The 11,750-nt window shown below is 36.7% G+C and overlaps 1 protein-coding gene across 1 annotated transcript; it reads right to left on the minus strand.

Moving 5' to 3' along the window:
* Window positions 1–627: 627 nt before the first annotated feature.
* On the minus strand, window positions 628–11,283 carry LOC135220184 (uncharacterized; the record flags this gene model as incomplete). The annotated part of the gene is given in 5 exon segments (XM_064257470.1): window positions 628–706; window positions 1,318–1,502; window positions 2,561–2,771; window positions 5,717–5,955; window positions 11,070–11,283. Coding segments are annotated over 3 exon segments (334 nt in total), but the record flags the coding sequence as incomplete, so codon positions are not given.
* Window positions 11,284–11,750: the final 467 nt, after the last annotated feature.

Consider the following 11,750-nt stretch of genomic DNA (forward strand, 5'->3'; position numbering starts at 1 on the left):
ATCTTGAATGCGTGATACTATAATGTGTATTCAGAGAGCCATGAAAGAAAAAGGGCACTAAACTACTGACGAGTATTAAAAAATATATATAAGATCATGAAAATGATAAATACATACGTACACGATTCCAGACCACTGAAAAAGAGTACAATAAAAGATCACCCCAGGTGATTTCCGTTGTCGTTTTCTAGGACTAATAATTCTTGAGAGCCATTATCTTTTATGAATAGTTTACAGTCTGTTTTTTTTTGGTTTTATTTTTATGGTAGACTTACCCCCAGCGGGCACGTACTAAACACACCGCAGAAGTGGATACACACCGAGTTAAAACCCAGACAGAATAGTATAGAATTTAGTCCAATGGCCAAGCACTGGGACCCACGAGGTCGTTCAGCGCTGAAATGGAAATTGCCAGTGAAAAGTTTAAAAGGTGTAACAGGAGGAAAACCTAGCAGTTGCACAATGAATCAATGAAATAAGATGGAAGAAAGAAAATATGAAAAGAGGATGAATTTTATTAATGTCTGAGGAACTGACCAGTGATTGCACAAGCGACAAATTAAGGCTGATTCATTGCCAGGTGGTCATCTTCAAACTTGCTTATTCCTTGGGGGGGGGGGGTTTTCGCTGCAATCTTAATGCAACGGTCTAGCAGCTCGTAGGTGTTCACCCCTTCCGCCATGAGGGAAGCGTGATCCCCAGTCAGCTGAGAAAGACAAAGAAAATAATGCTTAGTAGGAATAAATAGTAAACGGGTTAGGAAATTTGTGTTTATGATTGCAGTCGCCCAACCAGGGTTCACCTCCTTCCACTATAACTCTATACGAGTACTAAAGTTTGCGCTTTGAGACAGTCACTGTACGTATCGTACTTTAACCGGGTCAATTAGTCTCATTCCTTATCTATATTAGTATCATTGTTTCTTACCTTAATATTAATATATATATATATATATAATATAATTAATATATATATATATATATATATAATATATATATGTGTGTGTGGTTGTGTGTGTGTGTATATATATATAAATATATATATATATATATATATCTATATATATATATATATATATACATGTATATACTCTCAAAAATATTATCGAATCGAAAATAAAACATACGAACAAAAGATAAACAGGAATATCCTCGCTTGCTTGTAAAGGAAAAACCATTCAAACAATGAATTAGGTTATTTCACTATCCAACATTTTATTAAAATAAACATCGCCTCCATAACGATTGGTGACGTAGCTCAACCACACATTCTGCCTTAAATTCTACATTCAGTTTAATTCTATTATTATCGACTTACCTCCGTTACGTTGTTGATGACGTAATAGTACCTGATATCTGCCAGGTATTTAGTCTTCTGGATGACGTTAGCGAACGTCGAGAGCTCGGTCGCCGAAGTGATGAGGTCGATGGTGACGCCCGATAGGGCGTCCTTCATCTTGCGGATTCTGACGTTCAGGTCGCTGTGGTCCCATGATGGCTGCCCTGTCAACACATATACAAAGGCTAGTGATGCTTCTCGTGTTTAAATGATATAGTTAAAATACTGCACAGTTCGCCAGTTTCGTTTTCTCTGTAACTAATAGTGGAATAATCTGCCTAGAGCAGTTGTGGAATCTTCTGACTTCCGAATGTTTAAGCAATGACCATGTTCATTCATTCATAATGATAAAGACCTATAATGTTTTTTTCTCCAATGCAAAGAGATTGGATTCCACTTAGATCTGGTTTTCCATGAGACTTGGGATCTAGGATTTTACTCCGGGTGGAATAAACAGCAGCCAGACAAGGAATACTGTTTCAGCGAGAAAGTAGCATACTAACGGAGATGATTCAATGCTTTGAACTACAAACTATATTTTAGATGCAGTCTGTCCTTTGGTGGACTTCGCTTAAGACGTACGCACTCTATATCTCTCTTTCTTTTACATCCTACCAGTGAAGGATCTAGAAATCTTTCATGAGGGACCACTTAGGATTATCACACACACACACACACACATACACACACACACATACACACACACACACACACACACACACACACATATATATATATATATATATATATATATATATATATATATATGTAATATGTAACATGTACACATATATAACAATATTTATATATGTATGCACGCGTGTGCACGCGCGCACACACACACACACACACACACACATATATATATAAATATATATATACATACGTAGGGGTTGCTATTGTTATTATTGTTTTTGTTGTTGTACAGTTGTTGCTGTTGTTGAGATAATCATTAACTAAGCAAATTTTAACTACTAATAATGATTTATTGAAAGAAAACAATGTTGTATTATTTATATCCAAGGGGGGAGGGAGGGGCGCACGCGACAAGGTCCCCCCACCAACCCCCCTCATAAATCCGCCACTGCATGACGTTGTTCTGTGTATATCTTCCTGCGCGTCTCTCAAACCAGTCATAGTTTTGCCTTGAAAGTCTAAAGCTTTCTTTCCATCTCCGTCTCAAATCAAACGCGCGCATTAGTGTACTGTCATTTGTTTTTACCGTCGAGTTGCAGTTTCTCTGCAATCCTCGCGATGACTTTCTCTTCCAGGTGCGGGTGTCGACCGAGCATTCAGGCAGGGCGGTGCTGGATGCGTCCGCGCTGTAGGAGAACCGGAAATCGAGGGGCACGACCACGGGCACCTGGAAATTGAAGCTGCTGCCCTCCTCCTCGGGATCTGGCATGACGAAGAACTTGTCCAGGTCGAGGCCCCTGAAAGTTTGGAGAAGATGTTTTGCAGCTGTCAGGTATTAGTAGAAAGTTTATGTTATGGAAATGGAAGTCAAAATGGAAGTCTCTGAGACACCTTTCATTATTTTCAACAATATAGACTGATCAGTAGTTGTGGGTTTAATCCACATGGTCGTATACTGGCTTACGTTTGATAACATTATTTATTATATATGTATCTAATTATATATATTATAATATATATATATATATAATATTATATTATATTATATAATTAATCAGTATATATATATGTTAAGATTTAATATAATCTATATAGATATATATATATATATATATATATATATATATATATATATATATAATATATATGCATCGAGCTACAAATGTCCTTTAATATCTAATTCGCTCTGCATCGGAATTAATATATTTTCATAGATGTTAACCGACGAGGAATTTTTTTAGTCGATAAGAAATTTGTCTGCTCACGGCCGCAAACCAATCGAACCCAACAAATTCAGGATGGTGGAGGTGTGGTTTAAGGCTTCACTGTGCGTCCTGAATTTGTTGGGTTCGATGGTTCGCGCCGTGAGCCGACAAATTTCTTATCGACTAAAAAATTCCCCTTCGGTTAAATATATGAAAATATATTAATTCCGATGTAGAGCGAATTAGATATCAAAGGACATTTGTAGCTCGATGCATATATATATATATATATATATATATATATATATATATATATATATATATATAATATATGCCCCTTTGCACGGCTGTTAAGGAACTCAGCTTATTGCATATTAAGAGAGCGAATCGCCTATATAAACTTAGCTACTTACTTTAATGAAACTTGTATCATTGCTGTTCTGTTATATCTATCTTTAAATTTTTCATAATAATGAGAAACATGAAAATGCTATGCGACGCTCTTTTCGATTAAATTTAAAAAATAATTTCAGAAATTGGCTGTAAAACAGCCTATCCCAAAAGCATAGCTGAATGGGTATTAAAAATTTAGCTTTCATGTTCGACACGTACATATTATGTACATACATATATATATATATTTATATATATATATATATATATATATATATATATATATATATAGTATATGTATATGTATATATATATATATATATATATATATATATATATATATATATATATATATACAATGAAGGTAGGGGAAGCACACCAACAGGTCAAGGAACTCATATTTATTAAGTTGCACGTTTCGAAGCCAACCAGCAGGCCTCATTTTCAAGCTAAAAAGTAACAATATCTAATTAGTACAATAAAATTAGCTACAATATAAAATAACACAATGTAAAGTACAATAAAACAATCATAGTTAAAAACACAAATAAGGACCAACCGTTGAGTGTGAAGACAGAGGAAGGACTAACAAAAAACGTAAGCAGTTCACGAGAGGTAAAGAGGTGTAGACGTGGCATGGGTGTTCAGTGAGGGACCAGTTTTTTTTTTTTAATAAACAAAGATTCATTAATTGTTAAAACCTTGTGATTGGAAGCTCTGCCCAAACCTGAAAGTCCTTGTACTGGATCGAATACCTGCATTTATCGGTATGATCCCTTATGTTGGAAAATTCGGGATTCGAAAGCTTAGTGCCAGTTCTATAGCTGATAGCTCTATGACTGTCGATTCGGACCTTAAAGTACCTATGTGTCGATCCAATATAGGTTTTTCTCTCGATTACATCGAGATAAGTAAACTTGTAAATGACACATGAGGTCATCAATGGATCCAAACGGTCCTTGAAGTTGAAAGGCTACCGATATTCAGTGGGTTTGTAGGTATAATTTTGATTTTCATGGCAAGGGAGATGACCAGACATTAAAGCGTGGAGTTCCTTATATAAGTTGTATTGTGAATAAAAGGAAGGCTAGCATAGAACGGTAATTTAGGAACGTGAGGAGTAGGATGACGTGGAACAAAAATATTATTTAAAAAAATTTGGAGACATGCTTAAAGAACAACTGGGTGGGAAAGCAGTTGCTGTTAAAATATTTTTGTGTTTTTAACTGTGATTGTTTTATTGTACTTTACATTGTGTATTTTAATATTGTAGCTTAATTTTATTGTACTAATTAGATATTGTTACTTTTTAGCTTGAAAATGAGGCCTGCTGGTTGGCTTCGAAACGTTGCAACTTAATAAATATGAGTTCCTTGACCTGTTGGTGTGCTTCCCTTACCTTCATTGTATAGTTGGGTTTAGATAAACCTCCGCCTGTTTAATATATATATATATATATATATATATATATATATTATATATATACATACATACATACACACACATACACACACACACACACACACACAACACATATATATATATATATATATATATATATATATATATATAGCTACAAATGTCCTTTAATGCCCAATTCGCTCTACATGGGAAATAATGTTAACCAACTGTATTTTTTTTATATACATATAAGTTTGTTGTCTCGTGGGCTCGAACCGCGGAAGACAGGAACTGAGGACTACAGTGACGCGTCTTAAAGTCCACACTTATGTAAGATGTGTATTAAAAATTCTTAAAAGACGAGAGCTTTCGTCTACTATACAGTAGACCTCATCAGCCGTGCGCGGTCCACTAATCAAGTAGACGAAGCTCCCGTCTTTTAAGAATTTTTTAATACACATCTTACATAAGTGTGGACTTTAGTACTTCAAAAATTCCAATCACGTTATGGTGATTTTATATATATATATATATATATATTATATATATATATATATATATATATATCACATATACATACATATATATATACATATATATACAGATACTAATATATATATGTATATATATATATATATATGGTATATAATATATTATATATATATATATATATATATATATATATATATATATATATATATATATATATATATATTTGTACACCTTCAAGAGACACTACTCACTCCCCGGATGCTGAAACACTTATGTTGTGATTTACGGTGTCAATCACGGTGGAAGCAACAGAGTTATTAGTTCTGTTGGAAATACTCTGTGCTTGCGCCATCTGCAGAATAATCTGAGGATCGTCGCTCTTCTGTACTGGGATGATGAAGAAGAAGTACTGGTCACTGCCGTTCGGAGACAGGGTGATTGGGAGTTGACTCTTCAGCTCCTCGAACGTTGGATCGCCACAACTCACTGCCTGGAAGGAACAATTACAGGTGAGCAGAGGAGAGAACTGACACAAGGCTTCATCCGACCTCCAGCTTATTCGGGGCACCTGCTAAAATCTAAGGTCAAATAGAGCGTTGCTTCACCATCGAATATTAAATAAATACGATATATTTTATTAGAAATAATTTTTCTATACTGTTTAACATGAATATTATTTAGTTTTCACATTTTCATTCTAATAAATAACTCATAAATATCCTATCCTAAAATTCCTTTAACTTTAACTCAACGTGAAATACTTTTTTCAGACATTTTTAGATTTTTCCATAGGACTCCCCTACCACCCTAACAAGAACAACAGCAGCAACAACAACAAAGTAGTTTGTAGCCTTACTCCCCGAGTAAGCGAAAAGCTTGAAAAATAGGCCAAGTCACGTCTGATAACACTGATGATCGGTAGCCTGGAAAAGGCACTGTCATATTGAGAGACGTTTATCTGGACGGGCTTACAGATTGGCAGAAACTTGACCTTACTAACTGGCAAGATTCTTAGTGGAACCCACAGTTACAAATGCGTACCGTTTGCAAGTTACCTTTAAACCCTGACATGCATTTTGAAAAACTTATGAATAAACATTTCAAGACTTCGGCTGGAGGCTGCCTAAGGTCGACTGTCTAACTATTAGCACCATGGAGAGTAAAATTGAAGTTCTTTACTTCCACGCCAAAACTGACTGCATTCCTATTTAATTAATGATGATACAGTGACCAATTTTAGCTTACAGAAATATATAAATAAATATGAATAAAAAAAAACAATTTCCCGCAATGATGATTGGTTGCTGGGGTATGAAGTGCCCACCAAGGGCCAATCAGGGCAGCTCATGTGTGCGGTTGGCAGCTTGAATGTGCCTGTTTATAAGCCAAAAACCCCGTAGGGGGTTAGTGACGTCATTACATCCCACGCGGTACACTGCAGGCATTACCTGAGGTTCTTTGCAGATCCAGTCGGCCCCGAGCCGCAACCCTTTTCGCTCCTTTTACTGTACCTCCCTCCATAATAATTTTTTTCCCATACTTTCCACCCTCTTCTAACAATTCTTTCATAGTGCAACTGCTTTGAGGTTTTCCTCCCGTTACACATTTCAAACATTTTACTGTCGATTTCCGTTTCAGCGCTGAATGACCTCATAGGTCCCAGTGCTTGGCCTTTGGCCTAAATTCAGTTTTCAATTTAATTCAATAAGCCGACATTATCAGGACGAAAACTGAACAAATTGACATCTTATCACTAAGAAATCCTGTGGCCATAGACTGAATAGTCTAGTCTTCTCAATATACGTATAGAGAGGGAGATGGCTGTAGTATAATTACAAACGCCAGGCACTGAGAGAGAGAGAGAGAGAGAGAGAGAGAGAGAGATCTTTGATTTTACATTTTTTATGAATTCCGGGAGAAACTTACATTAAACATGGACTATCTCACACGTTACCTTTTAATCAGATATTTTAAACAATATTAAATGTAACCTAAGCTTAAAACATATTCTAAACTATAAAAGCTCACTAAAATATTCTAAAAACACATAAAAGTACATTTTAGTAAAACATCGTTTAATATCAAATGGCAACACCTCTCTAGCTTTTAAAAAGGGGTAGAGCCATTTAAACGCCGTTGAATCAAATAGTTCAGTTCAGTTTGAATGAATACCTTTAAATTCTTCCTGCTAAATGAATGGTTTAAATCGTCCCCCTCCCCTCCATTCATTTGCACAAGTCAGCGGACACCTGCATTTTCTGAACCCCATCAGGACATTTAAATAGCGCCTGCGGTTCACTGTAACGGGGCTCTTGACTTGTGGGAGTTTAAATGCCGTCTTTGTTGTTTTATTTAAGGGGCGAAGGAAAAAAGCGATTTTATGGGCCGATGTCATTTCGTTATTGATTTTTTAAATAGTTTAAGCTGTTTAGGATCTTCTTTCGTCTCTGCTATTATTTTTAAGCACATTATTGCTGAACTTTATTTGTAAAGTCATAAAAAATATATTTCCCTTGCAACACACTTCTTTTACATCCAAATTATTTTGCAACTGCGGTGAGTATACTGCACTGCTCGCTATCTTTCGGTAGACTGTGAGTTAATTTGGGAAAATTAATATTTCTTTTTAATTTCTTAGTTTTCAACTTTTTTATAAGCATTTACAAAAAGCATGTATAATATTACTCCGCATCCTTTACCTTACATAACATAGTGTCTGTCCGAGTAACGTGACTGGAATTGCAGCCACGCTTAGAAAAATGGTCCTACATCTGTGAATTCTTTTGCTGTGTACAGCATGTGTCCTATAATTGATAATGCTTTTCTTTCCTGTAATTAATAATAATTATGTCTAGAATTCATCACTTTAAATAAACACATCAAGTGTTATTCCTTTCTAAGGTAAATGATCGACTTTCGTTCAGAGTTCTCCCAGGCAGCACCGGGTTGGTCAGCTAGTGTGTGTATACATATATATATATATATATATATATATATAGATATATATATATATATATATATATATATATATATATCAATTCACACCACACACACAAACATATATATATATATATATATATATATATATATATATATATATATCCTGGCACAGTTTATTCTTCATTGTCTTCCATTGCTAATGCTCATGTTGTTTCTACAGTTTACTGGCAAATCTTTATAAGGCTACAGTGCTTTTCCAGTCTTCACGAAAGGATAAACAAAACTGCTACTATAGTGCAATATTTGTTTATTCCTAGGGCGACAGATGTTTCAACCATCCACGATAGTCTTCTCCAGGGCAACTCCATATGCACCATATGCACAACGGAACTACATTCTAATATTCAGCGGAGTACAGCAAAAAAGAAAGAAAAAAAAAATTCAGAATCAATAGTGAGATTCTACTGTCAATCCCTTGACTACAGTAAGATTTCCAGAAGTTTCGACGCCTCTTCAGAATTTACATCTGCAAAGCAAGCTGCTCCCAGTCTCCCAGAATCTCCCTGAGAGTTACAATGTTCCCCAGTGCAAGGGCTTCAGTGCCCAATGCAATACGTACTGGGAGGCTCTCCATCCCCTTCCATATTGCAAACTATGCTTGTCCTAGCTTCCTTGGATCTCTCAGAGATAATGGTGTTTCCCGTCACAAGAGTGAATGTCAAGTGTGTGGATGTGCGTGTGCGAAGAATAAGCCTAAAGTGCTGTACTTCAGCTTATTGGTAATTGTTCTCTCTCTCTCTCTCTCTCTCTCTCTCTCTCTCTCTCTCTCTCTCTCTCTCTCTCTCAAATCAGGTTTTAATACACTTGTACCACGAAGAACCGACTTCCTTAAGGGCTCTGGCATAAATTTTTAATCAGACAATCTGGAGCTTTTTTGTATTCTTCACATACAACTGGTAACTTTGTGAGGCTGGCTTACAACTGTGACTCTCAATCATTCTTCCTATTTTAATTTATCATTGTCATATATATCCTCCTTGAAGGTACCAATAGATTTTCCTATTTATTTATCAACAAAGAATATCCACTGCGTTTTTGTGCAATCTAAGAATGACTTACGGTGAAAGGATGTGTAGAAGGCAATGGGGTTTTAGCCAGATACTTTGATTGTAAGGCTGTACTTGAGGGAAGTTTCTGCAACATCGTATTAAGCTTAATATCTATCTAGAAGTGTTAGGTTATTATGAAAATAAGACAGTTATGATATCTAACAAAACAAGGACTGGTCTGGATACTCTCCCACTATTATACCTTCCCCAGGGGATTCGCAGCAGTGAGATCCTCCTCAGGATAGCTTTCCCAGGAGAGAGAAAGGGCTTCTGCCAGGGACAGAAGCATAGTCAGAGGAGTATCTTACTTCAGGGGTAGAGACTAAACATTTTCAAAGAGAGGTCCTTACTTGGGGCTGCCTTCCTAGGAGAGAGGCAGGCTCATACAAGGGCAGGAGGCATCCCCTTGTATGAGCCTGGGGATCCCTTCCCAGAGGAAGCCAGGTCACACACAGAAGAGAAGCCCTCGAGAAGGATCTCCAGTCAGTGAGGCTCTCCTCCAGGGCTGCATTAACAGGAGGGAGGAAGGACTCCTGCCAGGCCAAAAAGGATCCTCACAGTAGTGGGAGCAGAGGATTCCTAGGATAGGCATCTCTTTAGGTAGGTCTTCAGCCCTTGTGGGTGGCCCATTGGTCCCTTGAGAAGGACAGCCACAGAAGAGGTCCTATCTGGATGGTGGTTACCCTTGGTCTTCCTATGGATTGCGACTGTGAAGGGCAACTGTGAAGGAGACACTTCCAGCTAGGAGGGCTATCCACGCCTCTAGGGGAAAGCAGACCACAAGTAGAGCCACCTTGTCAGGCCGGGGCCTTTGGATTTAAGGGAAAAACACCACTAAGGGAAAGCCATCTGGCTTGGTATATGCCCCGGGGTTCTCCAAGCGGACATACACACACACATATAGCATATAGCGACTCTTCTGATCTAGACAGTAATCTATGAACATTATATTAGTCGACTGTGGTGCGTTACAATCGGGTGAAAAAACTGGGGCAAGACAACTTCATCTTCTCTCTCTCTCTCTCTCTCTCTCTCTCTCTCTCTCTCTCTCTCTCTCTCTCTCTCTCTCTCTCTCTCCTCTCACATTTTAGTGGGAGAGCAAGAAGGTGCATGCAAAAGTAAATTTTTGGAATCTCGATAAAAATTTCCTGATGTGTCTTTCTTTTAATAATATTTTCATTATTTCTTATTTTTGAGTGTATATGTATAGGTCATTTTTTCTTAGCTAAAGTAAAATTTGGCCTTCAAGAAACTCTCTCTCTCTCTCTATCTATCTGTCTATCTATCTATCTATTTATATATTATATATATATATATATATATATATATACTATATATATATATATATATATATATCATATATGCATATAAATACCAGACATACAATCATGGACACATATGCCACACACACGGGCGCATTATATATATATATATATATATAATATATATATATATATATATATATATATATATATATATATTTATATATATATATATCTTACTAACATACTTGCAGACAATGAACAAACCGAACGACTTTTGAAAAGGGACTTACATTTGAGTGCAGGAGGAAGACAAAGAGCGCAGCTAAGAGCACCTTCATGGCAGACACGATTTGATGACGATCCTCCACTCCGGCTAAACGCAAAACCGACTGCGGGAATCCTTCAATGACGAGTTTTCTTAGGATCTCAATTTCGGGCGTCACTAAATCTGAACCATTACGAACGAGTCTTAGTCCTGCACTGCGCCCCAGGAAGGCGCTTCATCTCAACACAGATGTTCTCCACACAACACTTGTTGAGAGAGAGACAATAATCGTGGTGGACACCTGTTCTTCATCAAGGCATCTCCTCTGCCGAAGCCTCCAAATGATTTTTTATCTGCAAGTGCCTTCAGCGCTGAATTGAATGTTACTGTGGAAAGAGTAAAGTCGCCCATTAGCAATTCCAAAATCCCAGTTGTCTTTACGAAAAAAAAAAAAAAATCGGAAACAAATATGTTATTGTTTTGGCTGAAATAAATGATTTATCTTTTCTTCGCATCGAAGGAATTTGTCTTTCACGGCATCACCGTCACAGGTGTTCCCTTTCATCGATGTGGCATTTGTCCTTTGTTCGCAGCTTCTGTCAAGAAATGTGAGTCGAACAGCAAGTGGAATTATAGCTATTGCGTCAGAAACGATTTTGAGAACAAAGTGGAATAGTTTCTTGTTGAATTCGTACATACACATACT

This window comes from Macrobrachium nipponense, chromosome 1 (genome assembly GCF_015104395.2).
Source record: "Macrobrachium nipponense isolate FS-2020 chromosome 1, ASM1510439v2, whole genome shotgun sequence".
Taxonomy (NCBI): Eukaryota; Metazoa; Arthropoda; class Malacostraca; order Decapoda; family Palaemonidae; genus Macrobrachium; species Macrobrachium nipponense.